We start from the raw sequence: 13,525 nt of genomic DNA, 5'->3' as shown, positions 1-13,525 counted from the left end.
TCATAAATAGGTAAAAAACTGTGATAATATGTGCGCTACATATTTGAGTTTTGTTTTGCTACCAGCAAGAAACTTTTTGACCGTACATGCCTCTTTTAAGACATACATAATTTCTTCATCGCATTATTTTCTCCTTTGTAAATAAATTCGCAGATAACACTATAAATAATGCATGATATATAATTTGAAATATATACATCAGCTATTTTATAACCTACTTCCAAATGGCCTTGAAATGGACCAATAATTAGATTCAGGTATCTGTAGTTTGACAAACTTTAACAATAAGAACTTTGTACTCATATCTTGTTTTCTTTTCCCATAATAAATAACCTTACCAAGTCTTACTTAGACTGCTATAAAAACTACGACTGTAATTTAAGCCTTATTATTATAATCAATATTATATAACAAAGTCTTGAAATAAGAGATTTTACGGATTTATTCCGTATTATTTTGTATTTGTACACATTTCACAATATATTGAATACAAAATTATAGTAACATTGAATAACATATAAGCAGTTGTATTTTACAATATTTTAATACTGGTATAATTTATGAGCCAAGTAATTTAAGCATTTAAAATTAACTTAAACAATAATAGCTTAAAGGTCATGGAAAAGAAATTTAACTCGATGATATTTTTACAATTTGCAATTTTAAATAGATATTCCTCGAATGTATGAAATACAAATTTTATCTGTTTCTTAAATTCGTTTTTCTTCCAACTGTAACAAATGCATGGCTTCAGAATAATATTTGTTATAAAAAATACTTACTTAAAATGCTATTTTAAATGTACATATATATATTGTTAGTAATTTATTACTATGATGTGTAAATTAAGAAAAAATAATAAAAAATATTTTTATTACTACTGCGTTTCTCTTATTTTATAATAGTGACGTTTTATGTGTATTTCTCATACTATAGTATGTTTGTTTTAAGTGGATTTTTTAACTCTACTAAAAATTAATCTTCTTTTTCGTATACTTTGATGATGTCGTCTTCTGTTTTATCGCCGCCAAACATTTTGGATCTGAGCAGATGATCCACACTCATCAGAGACACCGTCACTACTGCCGGAGTGAACTGGAAAGAAGTTCCCAAATCAATTTTGGAAATAATCAAAGAAATGCTTACTTTTTTGTTTTGTAGCTATATAAATAAATCAAATATGCTATAACTCACTAAATAAAGGTGTAATTTGCTACTAATATAATAAGAAAGAAGTAGTAGTTAAAATTACGTATAAGAATAAGACATAGGAACTTACCCATTCAACCCATATAGCCCATTGTATTGCCCAAACGTATTCTTTCATGTCGACCTCCAAGCCTAGGAAATTAATAGCAATTATCACAATAGCCCTTATTGCGGTTATAGGCAACCAGCATCCAAGAACTGTTGTAGTTAAACTATCTACTATCTGAAACATAATTTTATTAAATCTAACACATACATATGAATCGATAAGAAACTTTTAAAATATTGCTAATTGAATCTCACATGAGCAAATCGCACTTCCACCCAAGGTACGTTTTTATCGTCATATTTGGCTTCCATTTGTTGTGTCCAGAACCGCATTATCAACCTGAGAAATACAAAATAGATATAAAATCATTGCTTTAATACTTCTCTCTAATGATTAAGCATATATCAAGTACGTAGGAAAATTTTAACTAACATAAACAGCACTGGTTTCGCACTACGAAGTAGGAAAATGCCTAAGACCGCGTATCTCTCCCATGTGTCAGGCAGTACCATGTTGTAAGTGCAAGTCAAGCAAGAGAAGTCCTTTACGTAGTTGCCCACTCCGAACAACGGCGCCAGAGAGTACAGTACCGAGAAGAATAGGCACAGCCATTGGTATAAAAAGTAATGCCATCTTCGAATAGGCCAACCTGCAATTTGTTTTTCCTGCATATAGCTTCGTAAAAGACAGTGTATTCATTTTATTACATTGCAGTTCTGCGTTCCTGTTGAACTTCTTGAACTGGCGGACCCTCGCTCTCTACGTCATCAGCGCAGAATAAAAAAGTAGCCTATTATATAGCCTAGCTCGATTGCATTAGCTACCTTCTAGCCAAAGTCCCGCCCAAATACTGCCGTTCCGGAGATTATCAGTCCAAATTTTATTTTATTAGCAACGCAAATATGTATATTATGTGTAGGAAATACGACATTTTTACTACATTGCATACAGAAACTCCAATTTTATTCGGAAATACGTACAAGACGACATAAGACATCTCAATTTAATGTTGAAAAAAGTTTATTTTATGTGTTTCTTACCATTTGCGACATACTTAGCGACAACGTATCTTTCAATACAAATGTGCGTCAGACTTTCAACTTCATACACTCCCAAAAATGTATCAATAAAGCCATAAGTACTGCAATTATGAATGTCATTCACCCTGAAACATTATTTCAAGTTCAATGCCTATCATTATAAAAAATAATCAAGTTTTAAAATTAAAAGATTCAGAAGCAGTACCCACTGTTACACAAATATTTTGGCTCGACCGGTGAGAGGCACAGAAAAAAGGATTGTCGTATGTTTCTACTGTTAGGAAGAAAGTCCGACACTGTGCCGGTGTACTGGCGCAACACTAGCGTTACCAAAATGTCGAAGTTTATGTCCCCCCCTCACTGATCGAGTGGCGAGGATGCGCCAGTCGCGCCCGTGGTTTCTAACTAATAATGTCTAAAACTACATATTTGAAGAGTCAGCTATCGACTTAATGCCAATTAAGTCCTTCTTCCAAACAATTTCTTATTTCAATTTTTTGCATTAATTCTGAGCAGTAATTAAGATTAGTAATTGAAGAATTAAAATATTTAAATTTTTCTGTCTAGAAAATAATCAAATTAAAAATGTTGTATTTAAAAAATCACACAAATCTAACCTACCAGTCATAATCCATGTATCTCAAAATATAAAATATGTAGTGATAACCGCGCCTAATAGCCAAGACTGTAGTGAAAGCGGCCAGATTCCTGTACTTGAGATCGCGTCTAAGTACCGTACACCATAGATTTATGTTCAACCATATTATCATAAAAAAACCTATGCGCCCTGAAAAAAATTAAAATAAATAAAATTAAACTTTTTATTGAAATATATTCCACACCTCCCTAAGACCTATTTGCATGTTATTTCGTCAACAATAATACGCGTGAAACGGAACGCATTTCGCTCTGAACAATTGTCAAGAAGCATCTATAATAAAATTGTAAATTACCTGTTAAAATCCAACCGTCGACAAGCGCGAATAGATCTTCCTGGTTGAAAGCTCCGTCCCAATAACAATTTTCGGTGTCGATCGGTTTTCCGTACATATTTAAATTGTTGTTTATTAACCTGTTGCTATAAAAATTATAGAGACGCAGCACCTGACCGTCGGGTTACGAAGGCTCGGAGTGCGCATGCGTATAACCTGCAGGCTGCTAGGAAAACAAACCCCGCCGTCAGTCAGCCATTCGATACAGAGCCTTCTTAATTCTCATATTACACCGCGTACTACGACTAAATTAAACAAGTTTTCTTACGCTCTGTTTAACTTATTTATTGTTTGTTAACATAATCTCGGATAATTAAAAAGATGCAATTACAAAATTATGTATATCATAACATTTTAGTCGTCCTGTTTCAGGTTAAGCCTATCATGTTCATAATCAAAATAAAAAGGGAGAAAATGAACGTTAAAAAGACACAATTTAATCTTATATAACTTTATCAAAATAAATTCAAAAAATAAGTTATAATTTTCACTGATAAAAAACATTCACACAATTTTTCTTGTACAGTGACGCATAGAGAATCATGTATCGTATATCATATAAACACAAAGTTAAATACAACACAATTAAAAATCCAAAACAATAAATTAAAATCTTTGTTCATACTTAGCAAAAATATTCTTTGTTATTACTTTAACAAATTCAGCCATTATAAAAGTATACATACAGGTAACTTAAGGCTATGAATCCAACTTCACTGTAAAATTGTACTCAATACATAATAGGTTATTTTCTTCATGAATTTATTGCTTTCTTTTTTCAATAATTTATGCTCTCATGTACCGCTGTGCGCGGTCCGGTCGCAGCAGGCCGTATTGTTTGCGCATGCGCCCTAACAGCGCAGCGCGCAGCCTTTCGTCTCCGCACAGATAACATAAAACTGGTATACTGGTTGCTGCCTGGAACATTAATAAATAACTGTGTATATTTTATAACTCCTAATTTTGCTAAGATCTCTAAAAAATATTATTTTTGACAAGGCTATCGCTCACTTACACTAGCTCAAAAAGAAGTTCGATTAGCCGTGTTTGTTTACTCATAAAGTTAATCACAGGTTGATTATCTCAACGGTTTATAACAAAAGTGTGTGGTCGCTGCCTAGCCCAATAAATTACGTGCGTAAATTATTGTTGTATAATCACAACCTACATTTAATGTGAGGTAATATCTAGTAACTGAAGTTACCTCTGAAGCGATGGGCGCTAGCAGCGATAGGGCCGGTGGTACATGTGGCCTGTAGCCGTAGATGAGCAGCGGCACCCACTGCCAGCCTGCCAGCACACCCGCCGGTATCCACAGCGCCAACGTAGCTATGCAAGCCCCATGGACACTCTGTCCGAGAAGTAAACAGAAGACTAGACAATGGCATCTTAATCCCAACTACATTTCGTATATCTTCGCAAACTCAAGTTGCAAAAGATTAACCAAAAATTTTGCGTTCATGTTATTAGTTCTAAATTACAGTGAATGAGAGGGAGCGAAAAAATGTTCATAATTTTCTCAATAGAAAGCTTACTGTGTGTAGTTTAAATATAATAATTTTTATTATCTAATAAATTAATTAGAACCTACCTGGGTCAAGCGTTTCTCTTCTTTTAACTGTTCATTTCTATAATAGATTTGTTCCAGACGCACAGCTTTGCCCATAAAATGAAATCTAACAATTGGTAAACATACATTAGTTGATTTAAATTACGTAACTTCAAAGATCGTATAAGGTATAATCAGATTTTAAATACTTACATTGCTACTAATGGTACCAAACCGCATAATAAAACATACGGTACACTATAACCCAATTCTTTCGTGCTAGACGTCAGCGCGGGCCATAAGAAAGAACATATTGTCCCCGTGGAGTCACACGAGTATACACCGTAACCGAACAATGGAGGTGTTGCGAATATTGCAGACTTCATCCAACAAATACCAACCACGGTGAAGTAGAATCTAAAGTGCAATCTTTTCTCTGAAAAAAAAATCATAATACACAAAATTTTGCAACTTACAATAAAGTATTCTTTGTCTTTTCTATTATTATCAATATGAAGTCAAAGCCCTCACCACGTCTGTTACGTCTTGCTAACAAATACCTCTCCAATACTAATGCAAATAATGCATTCATTTGAAAGATACCGAAAAATTGATTTAAAAATGCAAACAGTTGACAGCACGCTGATCCAAAAATCCATCTGAAAATACAACGCCAATATTGAAATAAGTACCTTTATCTATTGTTATTATAAAATAATTTAATTTCACTGTTTTACTCCTAAACGAGAAATTTGAATAGATACCCTTCTTTATAATCTAAACAATTGTAATTCATTTTTCTAAAAATAAGAAGTCATTGCCATTTAACTAAAAATACTTTGCTATTAACGGACGCGACAAGGAAATCCCGAGTTAAACAATGGTTAATGACACCACCGAAATTAGCAAGTTAAATTGAACAAAGCTCTATCGCCTCAAACGATAAACCGGTGTAGATGAAGGGACTAATTCCAGCTTATTAATAATAGTGTAGCAAAAATAATATACTCTATACTTTCGTGTTGACTAAGAAATATTGCTAATCGGTCTTGGCACAAAATTGGATGCTAAGAGATATAAAAAATTTGGCAAATGTGAATTTAAACCAAAAATAAAAATATTAAATACCAAAACACTTTAAGTGGCACGTACATATGTTTATTTTGCGCTACTAATAAATAAAAAATTGGTACCTTTTAGCTATGGCCGAAGAGCTCGAAAATGGAAAACCGAGAATGTTTCTGCCAAGGGAAGCCGTACAGAGATTAAGAACGAGTATATGGCTCTTGGAAATGAGCAGGTGACTGTGGATGAATGTGGCAAAAAGCCAACCGTTGACCAGCACCCCGAATACACCTGACAAGAGTTACAATCAATCGACACAGTTTATTGGCCTTATATTTCACCTAATAATAATGCAATAATCGTATTTGGTGCACTACAATGAAGACTTCGTTTTGGCAAAAACCTTAGTTTAAAGCTTACCAAAGACAATCAGACACGCGCCCAACAATGTTTTGTATGAACTATCAAAGTAGTACCATGGACATCCATTTTCGTGATAATCGAAAAGTGCTTGCATTCTCCAGAATGTGATCGATTAATAGCACACTAGGCACCAAATGAAAGCAAATTGTTCTAACGGTAATATTTCTAATTAAATGCTTGTCCATTTACATAAACGACCACATTTGTTCAGTATTCAGGTAGACTGGACATGTTGCTAAATGAAAGCATCCGGACGAACGCCGCACAAAGGAACAGGATCGCGTTACTCGTTCTGGTTCCACTTTGTGTGCGACATCGGGGGCGTAAACGTCCTGCTTGAGGTACGCCAAACAGTAAATTGCATACCGCTACTTACGTCATCATTTTAAATATTTTGTTTACGGAAATACATACGGAACTAGTACAATATAACATAAGTTTTCAATAGATGTAGGAACACATTACTCTTGTCAACCGTTGTCTCATTTAAAAATAACTATCTCCCTCCTTACATAACATACGAGCAATTTCCCAGATGTCCAAACGTATTCTTTTCAAATGTTGGCACGATGTATTCAGGTAATCGCGAAACTCGCCAGACGCAAGACGAACACATTGATCAAAGTGTTTCGTGCGTAAATTACCTGATAACATAACACAGGCTTGGCAATGGCAGCGGCGTTCGGAGCCGTGTGCGGCCCGCGTCGGGTACAGACGGACAGCACGCGCCCCACGCGGCCGGCGCACGTCTATCGAACACGGTTAATTACGGACAGAATCGAACATAATTTTGGCGATGCTAATCCGATCAGTGCCTAACTCAAGTTATTAAACTCGCAGATGTGTGTATTAATGTCTAGTGCCTGTACAGTACCCGCTGCGAGCGTGTGGCGAGAGGATGTTGTCGATAGAACAATTGTCGCAAATGGTCCATGCTCATCTCGGACTCAACGGTAATGCGAATGAAGCACAATATACAGCAAAATGGATTATCAAAGAATCTCCACTGGGCGGCCGCGGTCTTTTCGCAACGGAGGATATAGCATCCGGCGAGGTATTATTCGTCGATCATCCCCTGATCTCCGGTCCGCGATCCGGCGCTTTAATACGTCGCGGATGTATTGTTTGCTGCAAATTAAACACGAACAAATTTTTCAAGTGTCATAAATGTTCGCTTTTGCTATGCTCGGAGTCGTGTCAAGATAGCAGTATTCATGACGATGACTGTGGAATAATATCCAGTTGGCACAATAAAGTGTCTTTCGAGGAAGTTGATGCCACGCTGCTGTCACGAGCGCTAACGGCCATAAGAGCTCTATTACTGAATGAAGAACAAAAGCAATTTATGACTTCCCTCCAAGCACATGTGCTACCGCAACATGGCACGGAAGTACGAGAGTTGCAACAGTACTTTGAGATACCGGAGCGTGATATACAACTCATGATTTTAGCGTCTTGCGTGCTAGATGCGAATGCATTTCAAATCGCTACTTCCTACGGAAAAGAGGAAATGGGTAAGAGGGGTCTGTACCCAGTATCATCTTTGTTGAATCACAACTGTGTACCGAATACGAGATACAATTACAATAGTGACCTCCAGATGATCGTGAAAGCTGTAAAACCGATACAGGCTGGCTGTGAAATATTTACGTGTTACACGGGGCTACTGTGGGGAACACCGGCACGTCGGATCCACCTGTATAAGACTAAACATTTTTTGTGCAAATGCGATCGCTGTGCTGATCCAACGGAACGCGGAACGTTTTTAGCAGCTCTCAAATGTTTCTCCGGGGAGTGTCCGGGTTCTCTTCTACCAATAGAGCCCTTGAAATCTTCTTCATCGTGGCGATGCTTCGAATGTGGGTTACGGGTTCCGTGCGATAATATTTGCACATTACAAAGCGCATTAGGAAGCCTCATTGGTTCTTTAGATTTCGGAAATTTGGTTGAGTTGGAAAACTTTTATTTATGTCGTGTTACAAAATACATTCCGAAAACCAATCAAATTGTGGTCGACTTACAGTGTAGGCTCATCTGGGAATTAGGAGAAAGAGAAAATCATCGATGGCATGGTAAGTAATCTTTGTTTTGAATATTTTTTATTTACCTCGAGGTTAGATCGAACGTATAAATCGTCTTCAATAACTTTTAACACAAAAATACTTGTACTAAGTGTTTAATAAGACTCTCGAAATCGATTCGGCAAATTTTTACCACAGCAAAACCAATTGCATCTTTTATGATTAGAAAGGCGCAAGCAAGATTTATAATGTTTTTCAAATAATTTATTAATTATAAGTCAATATATAACTTAATAAGTAATTAATTCTAACACTTTTATAACTTATATGATAATAGTTTGTCAAAAACATCACGGAGTCGTAAATTTTAATGACATAAAATATATTGCTAGTGTAACATAAAGAAAGCTAACTGGTGAATTATTTATAGTACTAATTGATGTCACGCGACTGCGTTCCAACGCTTTAGGTGCTTATGTATCGTTTAGTTATAATATATTACTCCTAGCTATATTTATCAACGCCGTCGTTATCCAGAAAATGCAACGAAGCGACTTCAATAGTTTTTATACCTATCCTTAACATTTCAAAATACATACATGTAAATAAAAAACTGCAGCTCCTTGTACGTCTTACACTATCTGTACCCCCACATCATCACATGCGCTTCTTATAAAGAAAAAGCTATGGAATTCAAAGATATCAAGTATTTTTTTTTTATTCGCGCGGACGGAATCCCGGGCGACAGTTAGTATTGTTAAAAAGACAAATGCGCGTCGTATGATATCGTACCGCACTGTTAGCCATTAGATAACTAATATGACAGAATATGAATATACAAGGGAACTATATTCAAATAGACAACTAGGGAAATTGATTATTTTTTGCTATCAAGAATTTCTGCATGTCTCTGATATAAAATGTATTTTGTTATAATAAGGAAATGGAGTGGGTGGATGTTTTATTAAGGCAATCAGTTGTTTATACTTTAAGCATAATAAGCCCTTAGAACAAGAGATATTGATTGTACTTGTAGAAAATATATTCATTTATGCTCTTTTGTCATTCATATAAGGTAACGGATGTTTTAAATCGCAAACATATTACGTGCGCTAACACAACATGTTTCCTGGTTAATTATAATTTTATACAAAAGCACTCAGGAATTATATTTGTTTAATTAATTTGAGAAATATCCAATTAGCGTAACTTCGAGTGACATGTGCTAAACTTAAGGGCTTAATGCAGATAACATAGATTATGGTTATGGCGTTTCTGGGTAAAAATGCATCAAACTGAACCTATAACTCGTATGCAATATTTATTTTTATCAATTAACAGTAACCAGACTGTGACAGATTCTTTTAAGCGAATTTTTAAAGTTATCTATGTGTGATTCTATAATACATCACGAAATGCGTTGCAGAACTCCGAGTGCTAAACACGGTCCGTCGAACGCATGTTACGTCAGAATCGACACGTGAAACGACTCCATGAATCAGATTAGATTTAAGTATTCCAGTTGCTATTTTCATATCGGGTCATACAGATCGACGTTAACTCTCCTCGCTAACTCGCTAACATTTAGTTCGTTGATACTGTGATGAGCCGACAATGTCAGTCCCTCACCAGGCAATACCTAAACAAAGTGATATAGATAATATTTTGAAATCAAACAAAATAATGAGCTGTGACTGTGACGCTGCGCAAAGCCCTTTATGGATTATAAAGAAATCGTCTACAGGAGGAAGAGGACTGTTTGGTCGAAAGAAAATCGAGAAAGGAAGTTTAATTTTCACTAATAAACCGCTCGCCATCGGACCAAGAAATTGTGACCTCGATACTGCGTTTTGCGCTTACTGTTACAAAACCTGTGAAGACTGCAATTATTGTGAAAAGTGCGGACTAGTAGTGTGCTCTGTAAATTGCGAAACATCCCGTATGCACCAAACAGATTGCAAATTCATCACAATGCATTGGAAGCTAAAGTCCAACGTTAAAGAGATGTCAAAGATACTTGGACGAATTCGTATTTACATACAATTGTACCTTTTGCCTGCACAACAAAAAGAATCGTTATTACTTTTCCAACATGATAATACTTCTATGTTTCATGAATTAGAATATCTGTGTTCATGTTTCGTTATACCAGACGAACAGATCGAATTTATGAAAACGGTTTACTCGATTCTTAAAATAAACTCATTTAGAATTCCTGCAAGCGATAGAGAAAAATCGATACCACTGCGTGGCTTGTTTCCATTAGCAGCTTTCTTGAATCATAATTGTGTGCCAAATACAAGAAATGTATTTAAAGAAGATAACTCAATGGAAGTGTACGCATCAAGAGATATAGAATTCGGAGAAGAGATATTTACCTGTTACACTAATTTCCTTTGGTGCACTCCAGTAAGGCGCTACCAGTTGTACAAATCCAAGAATTTCTGGTGTAAATGTGTGCGTTGCAAGGATCCCTATGAAATGGGAACAAATCTGTCTGCGATAAAATGTTTCAATAAACAATGCACTGGATCAATTCTACCCGAAAACCCTATAAATCCATCGTCAGAATGGTTCTGTGATAGTTGTACATCTAAAATACCTTTTGAAAATATTAATTCTGTGCAACATATTATAGGTAGCCTAGTCAGCGTTCTTTCAGAAGACGATGATATTAATCCAAATGGTATAGTGCTACAACGACTTGAATCTTTCTTGCCCTCTTGCAGCCACATATTCGTCGATTTACATTTGAGATGGACTCTTAAGCTCGGATACTTTGAAGGAATGAGTTTATATGGTATTCAGAAAAACATCAAATACTTTATGTCGTATCAGCTTTCAGCTAACATAACTAACTTTTTGCCATCAAAATAATAACAAGTAAACAAATGCATAAGGCAAATAAATGGTATTAAAGAATATAATCACTAAGCACTCTCCTCGCAACTGTCCCTTCAGGTAAGAATATTATAAGTATTTGATAATTAGTCAAAATAATTTTTGAAAAAGATTAAATAGTTTTTAAGTTCATTCGTTACATACAAAAATACAAATGTTTCTACTTTATGACATCAACTAATAATATTATCAAAAGTCAAATAATATTATTAAAAATGCAGACATTCCACCTTATTGTTGTTCCAATTTCTACGGTATCGTAAAGCTTAAAAAAAACATTGAAACGCGGAGAATAAATTTTTAGAATAACTTATTATATATCTTTAAAATTTTCGATGTACATAACTAACCTTATATTATATAAGGTAGCACAACTACAAATATAATTGTAACTACAGCATCAAAAGCCGTCTAACGTTTCTAGGACATATTGTGGTTCTAAGCATGCCAAGGTTTATAAACATTGTGTACCTGTGTTACAGACATTCAATTAAATTTACATATATATTGCAAATTGTGCTTGTTACTTAAAAGCAACAACGTCTTGCTAGCATTAAATTAACATATATAAAATTTCTTATTACTTTTGTCAGTTGTAATTTTCTTTGTCTCTATAACGTTGATTAACAATAAACAATTTAAATTTTGTAAGCTTCTACTGTGTATGCTTATAACGAATTTAAACATAGTTACTACATCTATTGACGACCAAAAGTCTACCGGATATTTTTATAAATTTCATTACTTTGAATCGATTAAACTCTCTGCGGATACATTATTATTGAATTCTTTGAATGAGAAATGGTTGTTTTCGAGTTACGAATCAATCGTAAGGAATTAACCTATTAAATTTGGTGACACCCGAATTACGACTGCAACCACAGTAAACAGGGAATTCGTTATGAATGAACATAAAAATATCACCATGACGTAAGAGTCGTTTTCGACTAGATGTGAAAATTTTTTTTAAAGTCATGCAACGTTTGAGAAATAAAATCATTACTGTCGCCTCCTCGCACCTAATTACTGTACAACAAATAACATTCATAAAGTAACACTTGGAACGAAAATAGTTTAGCTACTGCGTTCTAGAGCGTCGTCGCAAAACTGCGCATTTTCATAACTATATAAACATAAAGAGAAGAACGGAAATTCGTAATGCGTTCACAAGGCCTTGTGTTAATATTAAAGGCGATGTATACAGCATTGTTGCTTAAGTGTGCACTGTGTGCTCGGACACACTGCTTGTAGGCAGTAAACGGTGAATAAAATAGTCCGGCATTGTTCGCGAGGGACAGTCGGTCGATCGATTTGTTGACATGGGAGCAGCGGCGAAGAACGCGCGGCCACACGTCGTCATCAGGTGGATTTGCATACCTGAACCGTTAGTAATGTCAACATTGATTGATGTCTCCAATATATTATTATATTTATACACTATGTTTCATATTGTTCTTGTATGACCCTTAAATCAGAATCGTCATTTTTCACGAAAACATTTACAAATAAATTTCAGCAGGCAACGTTTTCCCATTAGAAATTTCTTAATATCAATTAAAATAACGTTTCATTTTACATTCCAACAATTTTACAAGCATAATAACAACATAACGTAATCAACAACGTACACATTGTTAACTTTTTATTAATAAATAGAAAATGTTGTTTTCCGCTGCTTTTTCAACCTGTTATTTACTTTCGTTATTACAACTGTTAAACTAAAAAATATTCATTCATCATCATATAACTGTTCTTTTTTTATATTATAAGGAAGCAAACGAGCGAGCGGCTACCTGAAATCGCTGAAATAGCGAAGCGACCACTTATCCCACTCTATGTGAGATTGGGCTCAAGTCGGATCGATATTTCGTTTTTTGTGTTTCACACTTATTTAATCATGTCAAATTTATTTAATAAAATTCAAAATTGGACCTGACTCAGAAACGATTTAATTTGAGATTTATCGTTTGCGTTATTACCAAGCTATTTGTATTTCCATCAAATATTGTGCTTTCAGAGCTGTCGGAGTATCGGCTGGCGCTGAAGGAGCAGCTGTGCCGAGACACGCTGCGCATGGCGGCGGCGTTGGGCGCGGGAGACGCGCACCTGCGCGGCCTGTTGCTCTATCACCTGCACGCCGCCCTAGCCGAGCGCGCCCGGCGCTGCCCCGACCAGTATGACGTAAGTATCTCCTACACCTAGATTAACCAAAAAATCATCTTACAGCGCCTATGTGAGCTCTCGGCATTCTTTGACGGCTAAAAAAAACCGAAGAC

At 35.4% G+C, this 13,525-nt stretch overlaps 3 protein-coding genes across 5 annotated transcripts; 1 reads left to right on the top strand and 2 right to left on the bottom strand.

Annotated features, from left to right (window-relative positions):
* Positions 1-886: 886 nt before the first annotated feature.
* On the bottom strand, positions 887-3,512 carry LOC106118180 (rhodopsin, GQ-coupled). Its single transcript, XM_013312739.1, has 7 exons — positions 3,252-3,512; positions 2,920-3,085; positions 2,299-2,423; positions 1,691-1,907; positions 1,513-1,597; positions 1,280-1,432; positions 887-1,095 (listed from the first exon to the last, which is right to left on the bottom strand). The coding sequence occupies exons 1-7, from the start codon at positions 3,346-3,348 to the stop codon at positions 976-978; spliced, it is 963 nt and encodes a 320-aa protein (XP_013168193.1). The 5' UTR covers positions 3,349-3,512; the 3' UTR covers positions 887-975.
* Positions 3,513-3,793: 281 nt separating this feature from the next.
* Positions 3,794-6,549, bottom strand: LOC106118174 (visual pigment-like receptor peropsin). Its single transcript, XM_013312734.1, has 7 exons — positions 6,325-6,549; positions 6,033-6,195; positions 5,371-5,498; positions 5,053-5,275; positions 4,882-4,966; positions 4,495-4,641; positions 3,794-4,208 (listed from the first exon to the last, which is right to left on the bottom strand). The coding sequence occupies exons 1-7, from the start codon at positions 6,419-6,421 to the stop codon at positions 4,077-4,079; spliced, it is 975 nt and encodes a 324-aa protein (XP_013168188.1). The 5' UTR covers positions 6,422-6,549; the 3' UTR covers positions 3,794-4,076.
* A 432-nt stretch (positions 6,550-6,981) lies between these two features.
* On the top strand, positions 6,982-13,525 carry LOC106118401 (protein msta, isoform A). Of its 3 annotated transcripts, none has more exons than XM_013313069.1 (2): positions 6,982-8,399; positions 13,267-13,525. In XM_013313069.1, exons 1-2 carry the CDS (start codon positions 7,226-7,228, stop codon positions 13,449-13,451), a joined length of 1,359 nt encoding a protein of 452 aa, XP_013168523.1. In that variant the 5' UTR covers positions 6,982-7,225; the 3' UTR covers positions 13,452-13,525. The 3 variants fall into 3 exon arrangements, 2 of the variants coding, with proteins under 2 accessions (XP_013168523.1, XP_013168522.1); XM_013313068.1 differs by lacking the exon at positions 6,982-8,399 and adding an exon at positions 9,786-11,148; XR_001227918.1 differs by lacking the exon at positions 6,982-8,399 and adding an exon at positions 11,930-12,633 and having other exon boundaries at positions 13,267-13,349.

This window comes from Papilio xuthus, unplaced genomic scaffold, assembly GCF_000836235.2.
Source record: "Papilio xuthus unplaced genomic scaffold, Pxut_1.1 DF827597.1, whole genome shotgun sequence".
NCBI lineage: Eukaryota > Metazoa > Arthropoda > Insecta > Lepidoptera > Papilionidae > Papilio > Papilio xuthus.
This window is presented reverse-complemented; position numbering and strand designations above follow the sequence as displayed.

Coding starts and splice junctions, on each gene's coding strand:
- LOC106118180 (XM_013312739.1), bottom strand. CDS start 3,348: ATGTACGGAAAACCGATCGACACCGAAAATTGTTATTGGGACGGAGCT. Junction 1,908..2,298: donor CGCTAAGTATGTCGCAAATG/GTAAGAAACACA, acceptor AACAAATTGCAG/GTTGGCCTATTCGAAGATGG. Junction 1,433..1,512: donor TGGAAGTGCGATTTGCTCAT/GTGAGATTCAAT, acceptor ATTATGTTTCAG/ATAGTAGATAGTTTAACTAC.
- LOC106118174 (XM_013312734.1), bottom strand. CDS start 6,421: ATGCAAGCACTTTTCGATTATCACGAAAATGGATGTCCATGGTACTAC. Junction 6,196..6,324: donor CGCGTGTCTGATTGTCTTTG/GTAAGCTTTAAA, acceptor AACTCTTGTCAG/GTGTATTCGGGGTGCTGGTC. Junction 4,642..4,881: donor AAGAGAAACGCTTGACCCAG/GTAGGTTCTAAT, acceptor CTTCTCGGACAG/AGTGTCCATGGGGCTTGCAT.
- LOC106118401 (XM_013313068.1), top strand. CDS start 9,963: ATGTCAGTCCCTCACCAGGCAATACCTAAACAAAGTGATATAGATAAT. Junction 11,149..13,266: donor TGAAGGAATGAGTTTATATG/GTATTCAGAAAA, acceptor TTGTGCTTTCAG/AGCTGTCGGAGTATCGGCTG.